This window comes from Ctenocephalides felis, unplaced genomic scaffold (assembly GCF_003426905.1).
Source record: "Ctenocephalides felis isolate EL2017-DRISC unplaced genomic scaffold, ASM342690v1 CF-g0.4_SCAFFOLD_01492, whole genome shotgun sequence".
Taxonomy (NCBI): Eukaryota; Metazoa; Arthropoda; class Insecta; order Siphonaptera; family Pulicidae; genus Ctenocephalides; species Ctenocephalides felis.
The window spans coordinates 40,442,012-40,468,882 of record NW_020537646.1 but is presented as its reverse complement, the minus strand read 5'-3'; the positions used below and the strand labels follow the sequence as shown (position 1 = coordinate 40,468,882).

At 28.0% G+C, this 26,871-nt stretch overlaps 2 protein-coding genes across 2 annotated transcripts in view; one reads left to right on the top strand and one right to left on the bottom strand.

The window, feature by feature from the left end:
• Positions 1 to 259, top strand: part of LOC113371239 (DNA topoisomerase 1-like) — a 46,678-nt gene extending 46,419 nt beyond the window's left edge. The window contains exon 9 of the mRNA XM_026611875.1: positions 166 to 259. Coding sequence (XP_026467660.1) covers positions 166 to 259 — 94 coding nt within the window. The remainder of the gene's footprint in view (positions 1 to 165) is intronic.
• Positions 260 to 991: 732 nt separating this feature from the next.
• Positions 992 to 24,819, bottom strand: LOC113371238 (DNA topoisomerase 1-like). Its single transcript, XM_026611874.1, has 5 exons — positions 24,177 to 24,819; positions 22,250 to 22,500; positions 3,076 to 3,150; positions 1,449 to 1,555; positions 992 to 1,203 (listed from the first exon to the last, which is right to left on the bottom strand). The coding sequence occupies exons 1-5, from the start codon at positions 24,639 to 24,641 to the stop codon at positions 992 to 994; spliced, it is 1,110 nt and encodes a 369-aa protein (XP_026467659.1). The 5' UTR covers positions 24,642 to 24,819.
• Positions 24,820 to 26,871: the final 2,052 nt, after the last annotated feature.

The window sequence follows — 26,871 nt, the reverse complement described above, 5'->3', positions numbered from 1 at the left end:
GTGCTTTTGATATGTTTTTTGGGACTTATTTATTGTTATTTGTATGTTTTTAATTAAAATCAATAAACTAATGTCAGTACTAGTATTTTCGATCAGTTTTATTGCAATTATCAGGTTCTTGATTTTTTATTCATTTTTGTTCATTTATGGGACAAAACGACATAGTATTATTGAGCAAGAATTAGGGGGTAGTTCGTGCAAGAACAAGGAAAAATGGGCTGAAGGATCTACCGGTAACAGGAAGATACTTTGGTTGTGATACTTATGATGTACAATTTGTTCCCTTTGGTCTCATGCATCATGTGCTGATGTTTCAAAGAAGACTAAACGATTTATTTGTAAACTTCATTCTCAAAAATTAGTATCTCAGATTGTCTTTATCTTATATTTCATTTTATTGATATAGTATGGACATATGGAATAGGTTGCATTTTGCCTTAATAAATATGTTATTAAAGTTTTTACATAATGAAAAGACTATGTTACTGTTAGTCAATAAACATTAAAAGAATATAATCGATTGCGTCTGATTATATTACCATCAAATAAATAAATATCATTAAAAAATAGAACACCCTGTCATTTTGTTCGTACTTCCCCTACATTGTATTCCCCTATATATTGTATTCTGAACTATTTTTAACTAATTCCGTTACTACATAAATAAGTAGAGTAAAGGCGAGAATGGATTTACTTTTCATGGTGTAAAAAAAACTTGCTTACATCAAAAAATAGTTTGAAGAATTTTCAAAATAAAAGATGGAAATATTATAGCACGTAGAATTTTAGATGTAATAGTTAATATCACATCATTGTCATTAAAATATTGTTAATATTAAAACGAATGGAAAAACAAGAATTAAGTTGTTTTTTCAACATGTCAATTTAGTATACAATGTACCTTTACGATTGACAATTGTAAATTCCCCAAATTTACTTAATGTCCTTAACTGGGCAGTTGTAAATAAAATAGAGAATGAAAAAAAGAAATTTAGAAATTGATTGATATACCTTCTGATTTTTTGCTAGGAACTTGCAGCACTTGTCCTGGAAATATAAAATTACTTCCAAGTCTATTTATCGCCGTTAATTCCGATGGAGTTGTATCAAATCTAGCAGCAACAGAAGTCAATGTATCTCTATCTCCGACTGTATATGGCACTGTAGGAATTTGAGCCAAAGCACGTTTTCTTTCCTCCTCTGCTAAAAAATCACTTCAATTATTTATTTGAAACAACATTTCTTAATTAATATTGACATATATTTAAATTTACAAAGACATCATGTATTAGATGATCTATATTGTAAGATCACATAGTTCTTACTAGCTTTGTAAAGTTAAAACAATTACTTCAACTCATAATTGGCTTATTACTAAATTCCCGAAAACGTTCGTAATATCTGTTGAATTTTCTCTATATATATGAAAAAAAAACATAAAAAATTACCTTTGGCAAGTCGATCGACACTTTCGATTCTTCCTTCTACTTTCGAACGAAGTGTGTCCAAATCGTACGGCGCTGTAAGACCGTGGTCAACACTACGACTTTTGCTCCTGGAAAGAAAATATAAATATATAAATAATACTACTCTGAATAAATTAATATATAAATAGTAAGAATTATCAATTATGAATATTTTCTGTTCTATGTTTATCTAAACTGCCAATTCAAACGCCAAGCAAGCGCGCGTGCAACGTATTCATAAGATCACAAAAACATGCAAAATCAAACAAAATCTTTCGTGCAATTTGAAGATCAGAAATAGATCATAGAAAAAATACCTAAACAGTTGCATAGAAAACATAATTAAAAATCCATTTTTTTAAATATTAATTTAATATGACCTACAATTAGTTTTCGGCTTTCGGATAAATAAAATTAAAACATTTGACTATAGAAAGAAAATACACAAAAAATTAGACTTGCAGCGAATATTTGGTTACTATTCGTCCGAATACCGAATATATACATATTATTCGGGCGAATGACGAATACTCTAAATAAAAAAAAATGCTCATTGCGTATATAAAAAATATATCTGTTTTATTTCTCTTACCACTGGAAAATAATAAGAAAAGTTAGCAAGTTTTTTCGCATTTAAATCGGTTTTATAATCGAAATTTGGAAGTAAAAGGTTATGGTATGCAGTGTGTCTAATTTTTCTGCATTTCTAGAAAATAGTTTCTTTTTTTCTTGGTAAACTATCCTAAGTATTATAGAAAAAAAGTTGTATTACTTGCAGCGTTATCCCTCATTATGCTCGATATTTAATAATTCATGTTTGATATTGAATTCTCGTTCAATAAAATGCGCATTAATACTTAAAAAAACTAGTGGTCTGTTATCTCAAAAACTCAAATACCGTTTTTGGCACATTTTGCACCGTATCTCCGAAACGGCTAGACCTGCCTTTGCCAAAAACTAATCAGCACGTCTCCTTATAAGTAGGAATCGACTGTTATTTGAATTATTTAAATCGGTTATTACGTGTTCACAAAATCGTCGAGGAAAATTTATATCCGCACACACATGCATCCATATTTTCTAAGGTATGCCAAAATGTTCAGAAACCTTTCGAATGCAAAGATACTCGTATATAAAAATTTTCATTTTCGATTTTTTGGCGATTACTATAAGTTACCTTACGGGAAGTTAAAAACTGCTATGATTATGCATGGAAAAAAAACTTTTAATTTGCTCAACCACTTTACAATATATTTGTGGAATTATTATATTTTATGAACAGTGAGGAAGATTTGTATATCATTAAGCGGCAAAATGTTATTAATCAGAACTGTCGCGAAGCAATAATATTTGTACAAGTTTTAGCGTTAAAATCCAGCCTAATAGTTTTGCCTAATATTTAGCTATTCGATCAGGGTATTCGCCGAACATTCAGTTCTCGGTATTCGGTACACTGCCGAATATACTATTCGTTGCAAGTCTAATAAAAATTAATGTAGTTGAATTGTAATAGAATTTGAAAATAATTTTCTGTATTAAAAATCGTTTCATTAGAGAAAGTTATCAGGTGACTTACTTATCAATTTCTGCCAGTTAAATTTTGACTTACCTTTTTAAAGGCAGCGGTGCTAAATGATCCACACTCCTGGAAAATGCATTTATGTCTTGACTAGAACGTCTCGACCTAGAGGCAAGCAACGCATGCAACACGGAAACAAATAAGAAACAAAAACACATAAGTAATAATATGCATACATTAAAAAATAGAAATAATAAAATAATTTTCACATGCCTATTTTAAAAATAGTAGAATGGGATCCAACATGCAGTTTTCAAAAAAAATTATAATATAAAAGTATAACCATATGCTAAGTGCATTTTGCAACAAAATATTTTTTTACAATGTGCTTATTTTTATGTTGAAATTGATCTAATCTTATCTTAAAATTGTAGCATTCAAGTGTGTACTCAGCATCATACAATTTCAGTAGGCACTATCAAAAATAAAGCACGTGCATCCAATAATTACAGTTACATAATCAACATAATATAGATATCATTCAGATCTAGATTGTATTATTATTGATTGCTAACTGATATTAACCATTTACTTGAATTTATCTTAAATTATACTGATTTTATTAGATTTTTGTCTAATAAAGTATGTTAAAATTTAATTTGTAATTTTTTGCATCTTATGAGAAAATTAATATATCTATGTGAGAATAATGTGATGAATTTCTTTTGAATTGATGAGTTCTTTTTGTCTTTAAAAGTATTTATTATCCCTTTCCACTCGCGAATTCCGAGATTTATATGAATTTTGCCGCCGGAGCAGCGGCATTCGAGTGCAACGGGTTAAATTTATATTATTTATACCATTTATTTCAATTATAAAAATAATATTCTACAACTATCTTAAATATATAATTACAAAAAGTTTTATTGAAATTCTAACAAGTGAAATTGAACATTGGAAAGACTATCAAGAAAAGAAAGAAAATTGCTGGATATGATTACGTAACATAACATAGCATAAATTTGAGTAAGAAATATATTGAGAATATGCATACTGATACATATGGACTGCAAAGATTAAATAAAAGGACTCAAAAAGTTTAAATCAAAATATTGCAGATTATCAATGTTTGTGTCTTCGATTTGTCAAATAGAAATATTTTTTAAAAAGCTTTTTTGGTTTTTTATTATCACAGTCAGCACCGACTCATATTCGCGACTTCGAACCCTGATTACATATCATTATAAATAAAAATAATTATTAATTTATTACATATACTATATATTTTTTTATTCAATTTATTGTAGTTTTTGTATCATTTCTTTTTGTACCTATCAATTTTGTAAATAAGACATTAAAGTCTTGATTAACAAAAATAAATTATAACAATATATATATATATATATATATATATATATATTATATACTATATAAATATCTGATATATTATCTACGGCACTCTAAATGGGTCAAAGCAAAATTTTTCAAAATTCAAACCTCACAGGATATCAAAATTTATTTTAGGGGTAGGGTTTCTTAAGCAAAGTTCCTTATTTTGATCCCTAGAATCCGAAAATAATATGTGCTTAAGCGATTTATTTCGCCCTCAGCAAATTGACCAGCTCTAATAAATGTAAAATTATTAAATAAAATGCATACATTTAAAAGTAAAAAAAAAAATCGTTACATTTATTTACTTGAACAATACTTTTATTAAGTTAGTATATCTTTAAAATAGACATTTGAGAAAAGCCAGGCGTGAAGAATAATTTATAAAGAATTTATTGATAATAAATTAAATAGAGACTTATTTAATATCTTTAAATAAAAGCATTTGATTGAAAAGCGCTATTAAGTCATTTATACTATTTCTTTCAATCGTGTATTTATTAGTTCTTATTCATTTAAGTTAATTACGCGTTGTAAGTGTAAAAAATATTTCCAGAGTGATTTATTGGCACCAATAATAATATTTAAGAAAAATTCAATATTTCCACACTTCAAATACTATGTACAAATCGAGATATATTAATTCTTGCATACTGTTGGATTAGGAATGATTTGCTGAATAAAATATAGAGTCCGCCAACTAGCTTTTTTTGAAAAATTTCTTAAAAAATCTACTGAATATTTTTTGTTTGAAAATTCTATTAAAAAACCACTAAATATTTTCACTCTTTTTATTTGAAAGTGAAATGTAAAGAGTGCGAAGTACACAATAGGGTTGCTTAAGTCGTACCCCCTAAAAAAAGTTATTTGGCAAATACAATAATACCGGTCACTAAAACAAAAAGATTATTATAAATTAATGGCGATTTTATGAAAAGATAGAATAATACCAACATACTATTGAAATAAAGTTAGAATTTTTTTTAACAGCTACCGGAACTGCTATCGGACCCTTAAGGTTCTATAAAATATTTTAATGATTTTACTTTACTAATGTCGGTTTTACTGATGGCAAACAAAAATAGTTGTCCTATCTTATTACAATTTCTTTGCTGGACAAAGACTATTTTCACTTGGAAACATATTGCTATATATATTTCCAAGTGGAAACCGATGTCATCACTGCTTGATATCAAGCTGGCCGAGGGGTCAAACCTGGAACTTATGTTTTGTAGTCAACGTTGATAACGATTACACAACGTCCGGCTATAAAGTAAAAGTCAACCTCCGAAATGTCAAACAGCGCAATCAGAAAAAAAGAATGTAATAAGTGTTGTGTTCGATATAAAACATATTTTTAACAAATACTGAATGCAGTATATTTCATGTTCTAGCAGTTATGCGATGCGCAAATAACGAATAAATAAGGAGCAAATATTCATAAACATCTCGAATCGCACGCGGAACCATTTGCAAATGCAAGGAAATATTTATGGGCAATTATTCGTTTATTACCGGACCGTGTTCCTCGACAGTCGATAGTTTATGGTCAGGCTGAACAATATACATTATAATCATGTGATGAAAACAATGATTCTCTAATGCGGGAACAAGTTCATGAATACTAAATCACTCGAAGTCGAGGAAGAGCTGGAAAAAATGTTTCAAGGTTGCATATGCAAAATTTCTTAAACTGCTGACAGGATACAATAAAATTACGCAGTTGTTTCAATCGATGAACATCCTAATGAATTATTAACTTTCTTTCTTAATTCTCCAATAGTGAGTCGTCTGATCAAATTAGCTAACAGATTCAAATTGAATTGTATAATTTAAATTTTTATCGATCTATTTTTAAATCTCTCATTGAAGAGATTATGTTGTTAATCTTTAGTTATTATATTATTATTAGTTTTTATTAGCTATCTATGCTATATATGTTAATATATAATGCGAATGTTTAAATATGTATATTGTATAAGTGTACTTAGTTTGCGTGTGTGATGTGTTTCTTATTAGCCAAATAGCTTACGAAAATTGTATTACTGCAGTTGAAAGCTTTCTGACAACTAAAAAGTGGGCGATATGATGAAACTATACCACATATGATGAAAAATTAAAGATAATTTCAGATATCAGAATAAATAATAAAAATACTTATACTTTGCTAATAGTTTAACTCATTTGAAACAAAAAGTAATGAAAGTAATGAAAGCAAGGTTAGGACTATATGGCGTATATGGAAAAACATCCCAACCAAGCTCCAATTATTTTTTCCAAGTGGCCAAAGATATGTGATATCAATAATTGGTATAAATCACCAATTCTATTTGCTAAAAAAGCCAATTTTTTTTCAACAGCATTATTTAGTTTCGCTATTTGTTTAATGTAGACAACAGAATTGACGAATCGGTTAGTAATAGCAGTTCAAAGTAGACAATTTCTTTCTAATCATTTTTTCTTGGAGTGAAAAATTACCAGAACGAACAGCTCATAATTTTTTGTGAGCTTAAGATGCCCTTTACTTTTGCAGAACTTTCGATTTAATTTTCCATCTTTTTAAACAACGCCTAAACAAATATTGTTTTTGCAACTTCATTTATCATGTAATTGTGTTTGAAAAACTTCATGAAATTAAAATTTACATACATTCATTGGCTGCTTGTATTTTTTTTACTTTTTATATAATCTCATTTTAATAACTTCAAAGATTTATAGAAACTACGAATAATATAGAAATAATTTCTAATCAATAAACTCACTAATTATAAATCTTATTAATCAATATTTTCAAGGAACAGGATATAATATTCTTCTGATTCAGGCATTTTTCATTAAATCAAGATTAGTACTACAATGTAACTTTAAAATGATTATCTATGCCGATTTCCTTGTTGGTATCGGTACGCATACAACGACAGAATTCTATTCACATACTCGACTACTAACCACAATCGTATAGAAATACCATCGAATGACGAATCATTGGCACTCGACTCTTATCTGTCGTAACTCACTTCCGTTGCATTTGTACGGATTTACACCCTAGTCGCGCCTAAAGAAGTTTTACTTCAAAAAATCTTCAATTTTACTGAAAGAAGCTGGAAACCGCACAGAAAACGTTGCCAATCCATAAGCCCACAATTAGTTTTTTTCATTTATTTTAATTTTTAATTCTAGAACATTGCTCAGAATTCTGTACTACATACTCGTAAAATTCAAATTATATTATTTCAAGTATGATTTCTTCCTTACATTCAAAAAGAAATAGATAATTTTTTAAATTCTCTGCGTACAGTTTTTTCTGCATGAGGTCGTTGTTTTTTGTGAGCAGTTCACAATGAATCAACGAAAGTGAAATTTTTATTTTTTGTGATCTGGATGAGCACAAACCTGTATTTATTGGAATAGTACCGATAATTTTCTATGAAAGCATATTTCAAAAACATTCCATAACATGATTGTTACAGTAAAAAATGTTATTCTGTTTTATGTATATAGTATTAGTAATTGTAACATTTCATGTAACATTTCGATTGACAGGAAAGTATTTTCTGTTACTGTTACACTGTTGGTGTTATAATTATTTTGAAGGACTTTCGGCAGTGTCTTTTCCTTTCGATATATGGTATCAACCACATTTCAGATAAGTTATAGGTTAGAGAATTCCATATAAATATGATTAACATTCTGGTCAATCATGATGATGAGCCAAAGAAAGTCATAATTAAAGTAAATCGCCACGTAACTATAATATAAATGAGATTGCACAGAGGTTAAATTTATTGCCATTAGACTCCTTAAGAAGATCGATATTTGTGTTTTGCATGAATTGAAAGTGAAAGAAACTCATTCGCTAGTAAAGAAAAATTAGTCAGATTCAGTAAATTGAGTAAAAGCTCTACTTTAGGGACTGAATCCAAACTAAGCTCATACAATAAGCTACTTTTATATAAAACTTTATTCGAACCAATTTGGTGCTATGGAATAAAATTGTGGGGCAGTGGTCATAAGACTAATAAAGAAATAATACAGAATTTCAGAACAAATTTTTGAAAATTGTTTTAGGAGCACCAAAATATATCCCGAACTGGCTGATTCATCTTGACACAAATACATCTACCATGAAAGATGTAATAATAAAAACAGCACATAAATATAGAAACAAGCCACCCAAATTTAATAGCAAACTCCCTAATAACAGAGAACTATCGACGAAGGTTGAAAAGAAAAGCGCCACTGGATTTAAGTCATCAACTCTCCTGATAAAAATTGACATGACTTAGTCATTATTTATAAGAAATTATTATATAGGTAAGTGATTAGTTAAGATTATATAATTATCAATAAAATATTGTTAATATCTTAACGAATGGGAAAACAACTATTGCGTTGTTTTTGTAACATGCCCACTTTGTATACAATGTCCCTTTACGGCTGACAATTGTAAATTCCCCAAATTCATTAAATGTTCTTAACTAGACAGTTGTAAATAAAATAGAGAATAAAAAAAATTCAATAAAGTATTTGAAACATGTGCAATAAGCAATAATCCAAGTGTGATGAACATAATCAAAGCTGGCTTTGGATTAGAAAAAAAGAGCATGCTGGTTATTTTGGATGGTAAGTTTCAGGTGTTTATTGTCAACATCTGAAATTCTAGAGATGCCCAAAATATGAAGTTGTCAGCAAGATGACTGAAAGTTCACAATGCTGAAAAACAGATTTAATTCATAAAATTTCATATAACATTTCGGTTAGCAAGAAAGTATTTTCTGTTACTTTTACTTATATTAGTTACAACTGTTTTTAAGGACTTTTGTCAGTATGTATATTGTTTCCATTTTATATTTGATGATATCAGTGATTCTTGATACTTTATGGTATCAAGTCAAATTTAAGATGAGTTACAGGTAAGATAATTGCATAGCAAAGGGCACGTGTCAGAACTTGTTGAATAAATTCCATACTGGAATTAGTTGAAGTATCAGTAACATATGATAACCTTCCTGTCAACAAAGTTGTTGATTAGCGAACGGAAGTCATAATTAAAGAGAATCGTCATGTAACTGTTTATGAGATTATTGCATAGAGGTAAAATGTATCTTATATACTACAATCAAGAATGACTAAAAATGTCTTGAAGTCGGTAAAAAGCTCGGATTTGGATTCTGCACGAATATAACGAGAAAGAAATTCACTAGTGCAGAAAATGGAGTCATGTACACTAAGAGAGGACAAAATCCACAAGAAAACAAAAAATATGATTCAAGTTTGTTCTATCCATAAAATTTTTATTTCACACTTGTTCAGACGTATTTTCATTTTATTATATTGGCCAGGAAGGTGACAATCTTCATGGCATTGAGTTTTACAAGGGTTGGTTGCTAACCCTTGTAGAGGGGGTAGCGGAAAGTTTGATAGGACTAATTGTTCACTTCTAAAAGTAAAGTCCGCGAAAAAACATGCATAATAAATGACCAATAAATATATCTTCTTTCATTATAACTTAGTAACAAATCAATGATTGTAACTAGAACTGCAACAAATACTTAATATACAAACAAATCAGTGTTTAATACAGTCCACAGCCACAATGGTTAAATTATAACCCAACAACCTGAGTATTCGAAGGAGAGTTTTAATAAATTTTCAAAGGAAAACCCGCAAGCTTATAAATTTATCGATATATTTAAAATGTAACATATAATTATGACTAGCATATTTTAATGTTTTTGTCTTTGATAAACCGAATTTAACCAGTTCAGATATATGAAATTTAAAAATATCATGCAATAAAATTTTGATTGCCATTCACGATTAATAAAAGCGATGTGATAAGATAAGTTTCTGAAAAATAATACTTAAGACTTGAATGAAAAAATTGGTATTACACCATATGATTATCACACGCTGTATTCTTAAGTGCAGACTAATTTTAAGATAAAGAAACGTATCAATTACTCATATCTGTCTACAATTGCGAAATTCTTTCATCATACAGTTTATTGTAAAATTAGAGTAATGTAAGTGAATAATTAGCATACACATTATAATACAATCTTCAGAAGAATTTAATATTTCGCTTGATTTAGTAATTGAATTTTTTTCGGTTGCATAACGAATATCAACTTTTCTCACTAAATGTCAAGATACATATTCATTAATAATTTCTAATCTCCTAGTCTCATCTCATCTCATCACAAATAATAATTAATAGTATACAGATTTTTTATAAAAAAAACTAATAATCTTTCCATTACATTAATATAATCTATTTTTGAAATAATTGACAATCAAAATCCTGTCGACAAATATTATTCATAATAAAAAATTGGTTTTCCAGAGAAAAATAGTAACCATTGGAAACACCGTCATTAAATCGAATTTCGTTAAGAACCAGATAACAAAAATTTTAGAATCGTATTAAACTCGGATTTATCTTATATACAATAGATTAGTATACGGGTTTTACTCTGATATCATCACGATTTATAAAACACAATTATTATTACGCGTAAAAGCTTAAAAAGAATTAATTTTCTTCTGAATCACAAAGATAACATTTGTTCCACATGCCCCACAATCATACAGCCTGATATCAAATAGTAGCAGTGTCCATTGTCACTTGAAAATATAGGTCAAAAAATATGTTTGATAATAAAAATAGTTTGAGGGTAAAAATAAATATAAATGAAAATAAAAACAATGTATATAACAATATGATAAAACTTGAATAAAAATTTAAATTAATGCATCGTAAGGAATAAAAATAATGTAGATGGCTAAATGCTATAGCGAGGCCAATTAAATGTGTATACAAATATATTACATATATTATATGTTGAGTTTTTCGATAATTTTGATGCTAAAATTAAGTGCAATAAATTGTCTAGTCAGTAAAACAAATTCCAGAGGAAAATATTCTGTATATCTATTTCTTTTAATTTTTCACACAGTATGTTTTTAATCAGTATGTTTTTAATAGCTCTTCTCATACTTATATAAGTTAATTGAAACAAATATATATATATATATATATATATATATATATATATATATATATATGCAAACAATATTATATTATGATAGTATAATGATATTCCTAGAATAGGTGTATTCAATTTGTATCTTTATGTAAAAATCAATGCATGTATTTAAGTCAAATAAAGCAAATTTTCAAATTAAAATAAAAATTAAAAATTTAATTTTTTGCAAAGATTTTGATATACAATTTTTTGTCGTCTTCTGAGAATTTTATAATTATCTTCATTTATTATTTTGAGTATGAAAATAATACGCTCATTGCAATAGACTCTATTTTGCACTAACTTTAATTCATAAAGTATCACCAGTGTGAAATTTAACAGCGGAAAATAATATAAATCTTTTGCTGTTAAATTTTATACTGATAGAGTAAATCACGGTTTCAAAATATTTGTAATTAATTAAGTACTTCATAAAATAAAGTTAGTGTAAAAATAGAATGTGGTCTCTGTTCATATTCATAAAATATATACAATTTACTCATAATACAAAATTCTACCTCTATCGATGTAGACAGAGGTATAACAGATTTATAGCAAAGAAGTATTAGAAAAACCCAAGAAAATTATATGAACACACATCAAATTATATATCGTTTTATTCGTAATTTTAATCTGCATATTTTATCCGAACAAAGTTTTTACGTATCCTCTACCGTTTAGCATTTAGTATATAATCTGTGTGAAATTTAGTATATATTCAAAAGTTGAAATGCAAAATGCATATAGGTTTGAGCAAGTATTCATACTATTCGATATTTCTTTAAAGAAACTACTTAAAGTATTAAACATCGTTATAAAGGCTTCGAAATTCTTAGTTCTTCTTCCATATATCGCAACTTTATATTTTGAACGATTTAGCCTACAGGCGAGTTGCAGACGTAAAATTCAAGGAAAATTGGTAAATCTTAAGAAAATTATATGAACACAATTAATTGTTGTTCGTAATTATTTAAATTTTGATTATTGATTTATGTTTACTTTTGGACAGAATATACAATAGACAAAATGCAAACTACAGGGTAGTTTATTCGAAGTCAATAGAAAAAGAAAATGAAAACCTGTCAAATGTGATTCGCTTTTAAGTTTTTGTCTAAAAACTTCTAAACACAGATCAAAGAATTATCTGATGAAGAGAAGAAACTTGCATTTATTGCAAAGATATTTTTTTCGGTTCTGAGTCGGCGAAGGTTGATGACGATGTTTGACTTGTTACAATCGGACCAAACCAAACTATTTATTTGTGAACTGTCTTAAAAATTAGCATCTTAGTATTTCTTATCCTATATGTCATTTTGTCCATTCTATGTGGACCAAATGGTTTTTGTAATTAATTGCTTTATTCCTGATTAAATATGTTGATATAGTTTCTACTTAATTGAAATACTACGTTACCGATAGTCGATGGATCTAAGACGAGTAAAAACCATTGCGCTTGATTATAATTTCATTAAATAAATAAATATGATTAAGAAACAAAACATCATTTAATTTTGCCCTAACTGGAAGCTTTGCCGGTACATAATAAAAACCAGATTGTTCTTCTTTTAAAATCTACTTCGGAAAACATTATTTTTGACTGACCATAATATTAGAAATGAATTAAATAGGTTGATGTTGTTGATTTTTCGAAGAAGTATGTTTGCGCCAGAAATCCGATTCGTTCGGTAATTTAATATTTTCTAGACGTTTCAAGTCATTATGAATAGTTGGCACGAAAATTGAAAACAATATTGCATTTCGTCGACGTTTTCTCGAAAACGTTTGTACCATATTTAAATTTTTTAGTCTTTGATAAAATCTCAATGGCACGTGTTGATTATTTTAGCGAGAAGAGCGTTAGGACTACTTTTTGGAAATAAATACTTTAAGACTTTACTGCGTTTTCTCCGACGATTCTAACCGAAATTAAAAATAAATCAAACTTTATAAAAAAGATAATTTTGAGGAGTTAGGGGCTGGTTGTAACAGTTTTGTTTTCATATCTTGAAATCCACTGTTTATATTTCTACTAAATAGAGATTTAGTACCGATTTTTTTCTACTTGAAATACCCGTAGTTCCCCGATTATTTGGTAAAGGGTAACTTCGCAATTGACCTTAAATAATTGTTGATTGTTATTGATGACACTGCATGTATATGCAACCTATATACATATTTTCATTTTGTACTATGAAAATTTCAACTAGTAGTATGTATTAAAATTTTTAATACGTATTTAACTCATAATTTCAACTCTCTCATACGTTATGCAACAACTATATCATATGCTTCGTGACTTTAAACCATTTTCTGAACTTTCTTATAACTTCACCTAGATTAATGTTATTCGTCACCTTTTTTGCAAGTCATGGTTTCATCTTACAATTGATATCCAAGAAAGATTTCATAATATTTGTATTTGTTCTATTTCGGTAACCAATAAAATTTTAGTTATAATTTTTAGTGGAAAAGCACAAATCTTGTAATTCAGGTTTGGGCGCTATGCCAAAGCTATTGCAAAACTTTTGCGCTCTTAGTTTACTTCCAACGTCTCTCTAAAAACGCTTTATGTCCGCTTTTTACATTCAAAATCTAATATTAATATTCGGTATTTTACCATGTAGGTGTCGGGTTTATTTTTAAGAGTTTTTCTAGTTAGTCAATTTAATTTAATAAAATAATAAACATATTCATGATTAAAAGAATCTCAGTCGATATTTTATGAAAATAAATCGAGATGTATGTACTTTGGTATTTTAAGTACGCTAATGAACATTCAATGGTTATATAGGAAACTAGGAAATCATCACGCGCCAAAGTATTTGAACATCGTATACTTTGTATAATATCTGAATTTTTATGATTTTTCATAAAGATTTGTTTACTAATGAAGCACGTAAAAGTCATTGAGCGTTAAGTCGTAAGAATTCTTTGCATTCGACCAGATTTAAATAGTAATTACTAAACTTAAAACATGTTTTTTATAAAATTCCATTTATGGCGTAACATATATTTTTTAAAAATTGACCGTGTGCAAATTTGTAAATTGAAGATAAACTTCTTAATTTAAAAATATTTTTCATTTATTTTGGTAAATATGATAACATTTATCTATTTGAAAAATTTTATTGACTTTCCGATATGTGTGTTCATATAATTTTCTTCTTTTTTAATTTACCAATTTTCCTAGAATTTTACGTCTGCAACTCGTCTGTAGGCTAAACTGAAAATGACGCTCAACATCTGACAGGATTGTGATTATGGCTTTCGTAATACAGTCGAGAAAACGTTGTTAGTTAATTTATCCTTATTTCGACTATATATTAATTTATTTTAAACACGCAACTATAAAAGCTTTGTTTTCGATATTCGATGAATTTTACTGAATATTTCGGTAAAGTAATTTGATGGAAAATATATTTGTAATATATATTTACTAAAATAATAAAGAATAATGGGCAATTATACGAGTACATACGAGTCTGTATTTTGTGGACCTTTTAATGGTGATCATAAAAGGTATTATTTACATGCCAAATATTATTAATTAAATTAATAAAACATATAAACCATTTTTATGACAAATTTCTATTTTTACCGACATTAACAAATGTTTGAAAGATTTGAATAGAATATTTGATTAATATTATATTTATATATTAGTTAATAAATAATTATTTAATTTTATAATACTCATTATGAAAATTGTAGATTTATAAAATACTTATAAAACAAATAAAAATTAACAAGTTTTAAGTTTAAGGAATTTACTTCCACTGGATAACATAATATCGCTAAGAGAGTACAATTTTTATATTTAAACCACTTTTCGTAGGCCTATAAATCTTTAGGAGGTTTGTGTTGATGTTCGAATTTACTAACACATGAAGTCTTATCTTAAAACGAAGATAAAAATTGCGCATTAGACTTTTACAATTACAAAGAAATGTCCTAGATGATTTTGAATCTATCGGATGACTAGAATTGCAGAACTTAAATAACTTATCTTAACAATTACCAGAAACTATTAGACTATGGTTTCCCAATCTTTTTCGTGGAATAAATTTAATATTTTATGCAAAAATGTATAAAAAATAACAGAAATACAGATCGACCAATGATCAGGTAAAGCTAATCAAACCAGAAAATTTATTATTTAGTTGTGTGAGAAACATACACCGAATTTTAAAAATGATCAAAATGTACTATCTAATTATCATAAGTATTTACGAAAAATATATATGCAACAATACTCACATCGCCAACATGATTCAACGTGTTAATTATTTCATCAAATTCCAATAAATTTTTACACTTACACTGTTTTACCACATAGAAATTAATACCGATTGAATGGTAAACAATGCATAACAGAAATAACTTTGAACGATATTAAGAATTGTATAAAAACAAACAATGAAAAACATCTTATTTGGATTATCCCTACCAGTTATTATTGTGATAATATTAACGATTTGGAACTTCGTGATAACGATTATCTTCAACATTACTTGCGAAACTAGTGGTGTATTATATTGTGCCTTAACAGATATTGGTGGAACTTCCCGAACTCGACGTAAATATTTTTTATTTGTTTAATTATCTATCTACATAAGAAATTCAATCAATTGTTCATAAAGTGTAATCTATATATACATCTTATTGTAAGAACTACGTCTAGTAGTACAATTCTTTCACAAGTAAATTTTTTTAATTCTTTGTTATCAATTTGATCCAGCAACTTCCTTACAATACTATTAAGATGTTTAGTAAATCAATTATAATATTTCTGGTAATGTCTGAGCATTATTTTGGCGGAAAAACTTCGTAATTATTGAAAATCGTCCAGTAATAAACAGTATATATAACGTTTTTAATAAACCCCTATTAATTGTTTATAATAAAATAAAATTTTAATAATGCTTTGAATACTTAAATTCGTGAAAAATCTAGAAAATCTTTGGGTAGGCATTAAAGAAATTTTAAAATACATATGAAATTAAAATCTAAATTAAAACAATAAATTTTGAAAACTATATAAAGTAGAGTCTCACTAATCCGATACTTCGATAGACATCCTCGCGACTCAAGTGCTGGAAAATTTAACGTTATTTCCAATACCATATTTTTGAAAATTATGACTTTCTTCTTTACTATAATGCAGTAATCCAAACATTCCAATAATCCAACACCCTGCGGTTTTTAAAAGTGTCGGATTAGCGAAATTCTACTATACTTGTTGACATGTTTTTTTTGTGGAAATGTTCGTTTTCTAATAATATATATATATATATATATATATATATATATATATATATGTAATCAATTTTTTCTCATTAAAGGTAACTAATAATAAAGAACTTTTTTTAGAAGATTTAAACACCTAATAGATTTTATGTTAAAAATATACTTAAATCACCTTCATAAACCCCTTATTTATGTTCGTCAAAGTGATATCAAGATCTTGAACCGATAAAATGATTAAACTACAACTTCAACTAATAATTCATTAGAAGAATTTATCATTCATTAGTAAAATAAGATCATTGTCCCTACTATATTATAACAATAGTTTCATTTCTAATAATCTGTTTTGTAAATTAATTAAGGCAACAAAAATGAAATGTTTGTGACAATTATTATTAACTTCCCATAGGGTAGGTAAGTTATAGTAATCGCAAAAAATCGAAAATGAAAATGTTTATATATCCTTAAGTTTCGAAGGTTTCTGAACATTTTGGCATACCTTATAATAGAAAAAATGGATGTATATATATATATATATATATATATATATTATATATATATGTGTGTGTGTGTACACGAATACAAATTTTCGTCGACGATTTCGGGAACAACGATTAACTGATTTGAATAATTTAAAAAAATCTATTCATATTGATAAGGAGACGTCCTGATTAGTTTTTGGCAAAGACAGGTCTAGCCGTTCTGAAGAAATTGGCCAAAAACTGCCAAAACCGGTAACACAGTTTTTGAGAATGGATCATTCAATTTTAAATGATCATTAAACTTATGCACATACGTTCGATATTTTGTCTCTATGCAGCTAAAGCAGGGCGATTGCTTTGAAAAGTTTAAAATTTCTAAAATAAAAAAAACATTTTTCCAAAGGCTTTTTTTTTTCAAAAATTCAATTTTTTTCAAAAATCTAATTTTTTCAAAGTTTCAAGAATTTTTGATGCGGAAAGTTCCAGCAATTTGCCTTAAGGCACAACCCACTAGTTAATTCATATTTTCATCATAAGAAATCTACCCAATATTTCTTTCATACCAAACTAGCTATACTGTAGTTTGATGAAAGACACACTTAAATTGCATCACGTGCCGGACATTCATGAGCAGTTTGCAAAAGTTATGTCGACGGAACAAACAGACGATTTTAATTTGTAAGACAAAATTAATGAAAATGAAATTAATGAAATTGAGCTCGAATAATATAATGAGAATGTACGCTATAACAAAAACAATAGCACAATAATATACAATACTATACAAATTGAGTGGTTGACAAAATCATTAATTAGTAAGACCATAATAATGATAATAATGGATAGTACTGCCCAAAGAAAGGTCTGTGAACTGAGTTAAACTCCAACTCAGATTGAGGGTAGGAGTAGTGTGAGAGTTTTTCCCATTTCCATTCCTTGCATCATACTAAAACTTAATACCATTACTATTTATTTATAGAAACTTATAGCCTTCAAGTTAGTTCTTTCTTCATTATTTGAACCGCAATTAGAATTTTTCTCAGTATTGTATAAGGTGTTGTGATGTATTTTTTATTACCTAGCTTTATAAGAAGAAAACCCAATGATTGTGCTTTCTCTTCGTGATGAAATTTTTACATACTTCTAATAATGTCATATATTGCATAATACGCCGAATTGCTATTTTCACTAACAGAAATATTTAGATCAATATTTTTAAGTTTGAAGTTGTGTTAATATCACAACTGTTTGATATCAGGTTGCATTTAATGTGGGATTTGAATTGAAATCGAACGCCCATTATTTAAGGGTATATTATCGTCTATAGGCATGAATTTTATGCTATATTTTACTTATTAATGTTTTGAGAATATAAAAAAATATATATGAAAAATAGTTTTAGTTATAATGTGGGGCATACCCATGATTTAAGTCCTCCAAATAATCTGAAGAAAAAAAATTATTTTACAACTTCTTTTCATATTTTCGATCTTTTTAATAATAAATATTGGAATTCACGGGTGAACGTAGTTACTGAAGAGAAGTCTATAAGGGGTATAATCACGTGAGGTTTTTAGGGAGAGGAGGTGTTTGACAAAAAATCTCAAAATATCACGTGGGGGGAGGGGGTAAAGTAAGATTTCACTCGTATTTATTTCTTACCTAATTTTTTTTAAAAGTTCCGAACATTTTCGAAAAAAATTTAAAATTTTTACAACTTTTTCACCACGTTTCATAGACAATGTGGAGGAGGGAAGGGTAAAAAAATCCTTAAAAAATCAATCACTTGATTAATGGACTCCCCATAAAGAAGGCCCTGAAAAATTTTCAGGTAAATCGGTACTGTAGAAGTTCAGAAATTATGGGTATCGTATGGGAAAAGACAGTTTCGAGAAAAATCAAAGGAGGACTATCATGGTCAAACAGTTATATCTCAGAAAATAATTTAAATTTTGAAAAATCCTCTTATACACATATTCTTGAATAGTTTAAAACTTTGAAAATAACAAATGGTTTGATGTTCTAGAATCTAGACTAAAATACTCCCTTAAGCTTTTTAAGCAGGTTCTGAGTTTTATTCTCGTTATTCGAGAAAAAACAAAAAAAAATTATTTCTTAAAAATTACAATTAATTATATAAAATAACTGAACTGTATATGTATAGTAATCCTCCTCGAGCATAGAGATCTCAGATCTTTTATAGGTAAAATTATGCTCTATCAGCAAGGTGGTTCGTGTAATTAGATGTAAGCGGGATGGATCCCGTAACTTTCTGTCTCCAAAAACATAAATTTTAATGAAGCCGGCAGTAATTGTGCAGTGAAGCGTAACATCAACATCAAACAAAGACAAAATACTTCGATCAACAGAAAATGATAAAAATGTATGTTTTATCTCATTAGATTGTCCTTGTGAACTAATAATATAAATAATAAATGGTGCATAGGCAATCATTTAAATAGATACCATGATTAAATATTTTAATAGATATTGTGAGAGTCTTCTTTCCAGAAATGCGTTTGTGGTACGTGACTGTTACAATGTACGCCAGTCTGGATACCAGTACGTCAAGTATTCCTGCCCGAGGTCATTAGATTAACGGGTCACTGTTCTTACGTAAAATTCACGCTTAGAACTACTTATTCCAAAAGACACACACGATGATTACGATAGTTGGTGCATATAAAATTTACTATAATTTATTAATATATATTTGGATCTTAGAGCTTCAAATGGCTTCGGTATAGTGCTTTTATTAAGGGGGTATTCCAGTCTACAAACATGAATTTTATGTGATATTTGAACGGCCATAAAAACGGCAAACAATATTTTTACTATCAAGTTTTATAAGTTATTAATTAATGTTGCAATATTAAAGACAAAAATTTCAAATTAAAAAAAAAATCTTTAATAAAGTTTTGATTGACAAAAAAAAATTAGAACGATCAATTTTTAACCCTTACGCTGTGGGTGTGCTTTCCGCAAGAGTGTCACTGCTATACGAGAACAGCGTGCCACTCTATTGCTCTACTGAAAGAACAAGCACAACGATATATTTTAAGATGTTCTAATTGTATAAGTATCAATGTATTATATAGAACTTCAACAACTGTATAGCTAAATTATAAAATAGGTTTAATGGCTAAATTATGTAAATTGAAAGCCAAAAATCAAATTAAAAATATATAATTAACAATATATTTCTATGATCAATAAAAATGTCTTAAATAATTTTTTTTGTTAAATTAAAAATTATGCTTTTAATGAACTAGAAATTACAATAAAAGATTAGAATTCTCAATTCAACAGTTGAAAAAGTTGTTAACTCATGGTGATAAATCTTGAAGCAAAGGCAAACACAATATGTCGTCCAAGGACGACATCCATAGCGGAAGAATGAATTCAAGCTAGATATGAAGAGGGTTGTCTCAAAAAATTGATACGTAAGGTTACCTCTGATTTTAGCTACTCCCCATCTATCTAGAATCTAGATCAATACCGTCTTCGTATGAATTACGGCTACGAATGTCGTTCTAACTACCTGGTTCAATTTTTTTCGCAAAATAGCGAAATAGCATGAAAAAAATCTTTTTCTTACAACTTTTTTGATATTCTCGATTTTTTTAAAAATAGTAAAAATCGGAATTTGGTGATGAGCGAAGTTCATACTGTTGAGAATTCTATAAAGAAGACTATAGAATTGAAGTGAATCGGTCCAGTAGAAGTTGAAACATCGTGGAAATAATATCGAATAAGAAAAAAAGTTTCGAGAAGCATTATTGGTCCAGTAATTATAGTAAGTTCACCTCGAAATTCGAGATACCCAGCTGTAAGTCTGTAAATACTCGTATATTGACACCCTAAAGTTGTCTCAAAAACTACATATGGTATTGACCATATGTAGGTTTTGAGATAACTTTTTAGTGTCAATATACAAGTCTTTACAGGCTCACAGCTTGGTATCTCGAATTCCGAGATTTTTACCTAATTTAAGTTTAAATGACTGGACTATTAGTTTTGCGAAGAAAAAAAAAAACAGAGGAGGATCGTGGTGGTCTAACAGCTATATCTCCGAAAATAATTTAAGTTTTAAGAAATCCTTTTGCACATATATTCTTCAATAGTTAAAGGTCGTATATTTTTATATATTTTTTAATCACAATCTGTCCACATTATGAGGACATTCAGTATGTAACTTTGTTGATATGTAGTGTATATTTGTATTTGGTAGGCAACTTAGTAATTGTTCTCTACAATTATGACTGAAATGGCATGCCTTCTAATATTTTTTGAATTTTTTAGATTTTATAAAGCAGCTGTGCCCGCAAAAGTCAATTTTCACTTCAGATTATATTTGAGATCTATAACTTCAAGTGAAAATTTGATATCACGCTGCTTGATGTAAAGCATTAATCAGGTTGACGGGAAATATGTAATTATTCTATCTATATATCTATTATAACTAGCGTCCAGGGACTTATTGATAGTTGGACATTCAACTATAAGCAAATATATTAATTATAAAAAAGAATATTATAACTGATTATGGACTGTCTGGATTTTAAAAGTATTGTGTATTAGTAAATAATGCCCAAAAACTTTTTTTCTGTACTCTTAATTGTTCTTGGTTTATTTATACGAACACCATTTTAATTTTAATTTTAATATTATTGCTAGTTATTTGTAGTTGAGGATACGTAGAATGTCAATACTTATACTTTATACAAGATCAATCAAATTCATTAGAGCTCTAATGTAGTATCTGGTATCTAGTATCATTACTATATTACTCACTGTGTTAATAAAAATAAATAATTCATTAATGATCTGCGGTAAGTCTATAAAAACATGATGAAGAAAACATGAAATAGGAACTAAACTTAATTATAATCACATCAAAAATCATTATTACATTCAAGAATGTCTTAATCATAAGTGATAGAAAATTCCCAAGTACAGGACGTCACGAAACATTCATAGTTAATATTTATCCAATTCAACAAAAAAACAAGCGATTATAGGAACTCATTGAATGATTCTCCATTCTTAATATAAAATCCCCTTATGAAATAACTCAAACTCACTCATGCATTTCATCATTAACTATATGAAATTTACCTATTGGACTTGAGGTTTTCTGGTAACAAAACGTTCCACCAGCTCAATCTACGTTTGTTAGGTTCGAAATAACGTTCATTCAATTCTACTTCATCCAAATTTTCTATCGATCTGTCAGGTGAGTGAGGTCTGGATCTTTCAGGTGTTCCAAAATCTGAGCCATTTGTTGCGCCTGTTCTGCGTTTTCGGACTTGCCAAGTACTTTTACTGCGTCTCGGTTCAACCTCGTCTTCATCTAATGCACCTTGAGACTATGGGTGAAGGCCACATTTCATTCCACTCATGTTACAATGTTATTTTATTGACCGAACTTATTGTTAGTAAATGTAAAAATTATTTTTATCTGTCGATTTTTAACGAAATTAAAAAAAATAATGAAATGAAATTTATACCAACTTTATACTTGTTTCACGAGTTAATAACAAACGGACAACTAGATTAACAATTAAAATTCAGTTAGGAGTACACCTAAGTCTGTTTTTACACGGTAGATTGGTTCTAGAAGAAGCCGTGTAAAAAAAAAACATGTAAAAAAAGGCATTGATCTTATACAAAAATGGGTGATTTGTTCCTAATCTCTAAAACCTATTAAAATTAGTGAAAAATAAGAATTTTTAAGAACAAAAATTCGTGTTTATTTTATTAAATCAAATATATAATGCTTATTTTCACAAGCAGTAATTAATGATAAAAAACATATGCACACTAATCTTAAAAGTAATATAAATTAAATGTATGGCAAGTTCAGGAACTAAAAAACCATGTTGTGAATGAAAAGAACAGGTTATTCAATTTTTGAGGTAAAAAATAAAATAAAATAGAATAAGTGATAATCATAAATACAACAACATAAATTTAATTGTTAATTTAAAAATTAAGTACATAAAATTTCAAATCGTGCTAAATGGAATAAAATCTTGTAAAAAAATTAAAAATATTCAATTTTCAAACCGTGTTATATCAAAACCGTGTAAAAACAGACTTAGGTGTATATTTTTATATTAATAACTTTTACAAAAATCATTTGTGGTTCATGTTAAAATTAAAATAAAAAAAATTAAAATTGTGATATAAATTAAATCAAATTTAATAATAATTAAAAATATTATTTGATATAGTAACTAATATTGCAAATAATATGTACTTAAATGAATAACAATCTTATGTTATTTAGTATTGTTAAAAATATACAAAATAAGAATAATATTTTTAGACAATCCACAAAAATAGGCTCGAACTTCTAATATAAAGGCACCATAATTAAATATTGTTGGTCAATTCTAAATTCGTCACAAGAATATTGCCAATTAGTATAAAAATTACATAATTTCTTAGACTGAAACTATTAATTAATTTTGAGAAAAAAATTTCTTTTTAATTTTATTTTCATTCTGCAATCTATAAAAATAATTACATTTAGCAGAGAATGCTGACAAGTTGTTTACAATTGATTGTCTACAAATTAATAGATACGCCCAGTGGCGTTAATATAAAAAAACGAAAGACAAATATGGAGAAAAAAAATATAAATACTTTTCCTTTTGAAAAAAATGATTCAGTTTAATGTGAGAATATAAAACACGTATCAAAAAGTGAATAATAAAACGCTAGCAAATTATAAAACAAATATGATCTGTATCTATAAAAAAGTTAGACGTAGTGAATAAAGTGTTAATTAAATCTTCAATTACTTCATAATTTAACATCAGCAATATTAAATTAAAAACTTTACGGGCCTAACGACTTTGAATGTTATTCAACAAGTACATATTTGCATTGAAAAACTATTTCTATGTTAAATATTAATATTAAAATTTCAATATATATACTTCCGCTTTGTTAGGAAAAAAATAAGATTTTCGATCTTAATTTGAAAGAAATACAAGTTCGATTAACTTATTAAGCATATTTTTTTCTTCTTCCTAACCTTGCTCAACTCCTTTTTCGATTTTGAGAAATGTACAGCCAGAGAAGATCTCCTGTTGGATTTAGCAACATTTTCTTTGGAATCGGAATTTAAAGCCAAGGAACTCCTACGTTCCTTGTTCAGATTTCCGAATAGAGCTAATGAGCTGCGTCTGTGCTCTTTTCTTTTCTCCTTATCTTTATCTTTATCTTTACTAGATGTCTTTATTCCTAATCCCAAAATATTATATGTCGAGTGTCTTCTTTTATCAGAAGGATCGACATCCTTTAATGCACTTTTCTTTCCAAAAATGCTTAATCTTTTAGTTCTTAATTTTTCAGAGTTATGAGAATCATTTAGGTCACTGTTGATTTTTTGGTTGATTTCATTAATACTGGCTAAAGATCTGCGACGCATAGAATCCTTTTCGGTATCATTTAGCAAATGAATGCCATTTGGAGATTCGTTAATGTACAAAGTAGCCATTGTTTTGGCTTTTAAATATCACTTATTGTTATATATCACTTATTACTTTATAATAACACTGGTAAAACATAGCATTATCAAAGTTTTTGGTTCACATTTTCCTAATAAAATATTAAAAAATTATAAAAATAATATTCATTCGAAATGGAAAATGATCTTAACACTAACGATCTGCAAGCTGGAGAATTTCAACTGATAATGACCCTTAGAGTATTCTGAAATCGTCTTCAAAATGTTTAATGCGGAATGCAGTGGCTTATCATACAAAAACATGCAATTATGAATTGAAGTAAACAAACACAGACGACAAGCAAACACGGAAAGATGGCAATTTTTATTAGTACATCACCATAAATTAAGAATGCATTATGACTCTGTTGTTGATTCTGCTGTTCTTTGCATCTTTCAATTGAGTAGAGTTACGATCAAACCACGTATGTAGAGAAAACAATATTTTTTCAGAAATACAATTTTCATTTTAACAATACGATTTATTGATAGAGAAACAAACTTTAATTGAATCTAATATAAGGTAGCCATATTTTTTGAGACGAAAACCGGAACGGCTAAATGACTTAAATATGATTAAAAATAACAAATATACTATATTTAACGACACAATGGTAATCAGTTTTTTACATGAATATTTTTTTTCAAATCAGAATTACTGACACTTAATAGAACTTTATCATTCGATTATATGTGAAATTTTTCAATTTAAACGTTTTTCGCTATTAAGCCTTGCATAGAGGGTATGGGCATGTTTCCATACAGAATCGGCTCCACCCTGGTATTTATAAATAATTTTGATGGCATTTCATAGGTCTTTTCGAAAAAAATACGACATACCAATTTTCAACTCCCGATCTCATTATTTGGTCAAGATATCAGTGAAAACATGTGAAAGTGGCCCCTTTTTTCAAACTCACTTTTTGTGGGAAATATATAAAATATCGAAAAAATATTAACTGATGATTCCATTCACATTGATCTTGTCTATATTGTTCATAACAAATAATGTGAATAAAATATTTGTTAGTTAAATTTTCTTCATAATTAACCCTTTCCACTCGCGAATTCCGAGATATATATATAAATATCGGCGGCATCCGAGTCGAAAGGGTTAATTAATTGTTAGTAAAAAGAAGCATTTCGAATCGTAATTGTTGCTAATTATTGAAAAATTGAAAATAAAAGTTCACAATTATTAATGTGAGATGATATTTTAACACTTTGGAATTTTGCATTCGGAAATTTTCGCATTCACAACGTATTGCTTCATATAAACAAACTCGTCGTTTTTGTAATTTACAGATATTTGATGGGTAGATGTAATTTTATTATTAAGGGGTTACATGCGTTTCACGATTTCAAGAAATCGAATTTTTTTATTATTTTATTAAATTATATTGTCCTAAATTTTCAAGTTGGTCCGACTAATAGTTTCGGAGATACAGCTTTGGAAAGGTGAACGCTCGAGGTCCACCCTTATTGTCTCTTAAAACGCGTTTTCTCAAAACTATGTTTTCAAAAACGGTTGTCAAGATTTCTCGCGAATTACTCAACCGATCTTGATGAAATGTTTCACAGATCTTCGAGAAATCATTTACAAGATCTTGAATGAACGATTTTTTTTAATTACAACTATTTAAAAAAAATGTCGAGAAATTTTCATCGAAATTAGCATTTTTTTTTTAAAACATCTGCCAAAAATCCAACTTCCATTTATTTTCTTCTCTTTCGTCCAATACATAGTTTATTGTCTTTACTAAAACGCGTATTTTTTATTTTTATTTCGGATGATCCTGAAAGAAGTTTTGCTGACAACGCGGAGGCATTTTTTTTCCGAGGGACTGCAGGAAATGGCGTCGTAATGATATTTTTTTTTGAAAATTTTGCAAAATGTTTACTAAATATGTATCTTTTAGATAAAAAAAGATTTCATTTTTTATATGTAAAAAAATTATTGAAAAAAGATCGTCTTTTGCCCCAGGAAACCCATGTAACCCCTTTTAAGTAATTGCGAAAATTTAATTTAAAGCTATACTTTTGAAAAGAAAAAACGAGACAACCCGGAAAAAGGGTCAAAATTCGAGACAAATATTGCAGTTAGGAAAACCCAGAACACAAGGTGGTAACCCGGATCTTATCTAATATGGTTAACCAAAATTGATCAATGCACTTTCTTTACCAAAACCCAAAAATATACCCAAAGCAAAATACAGTACAC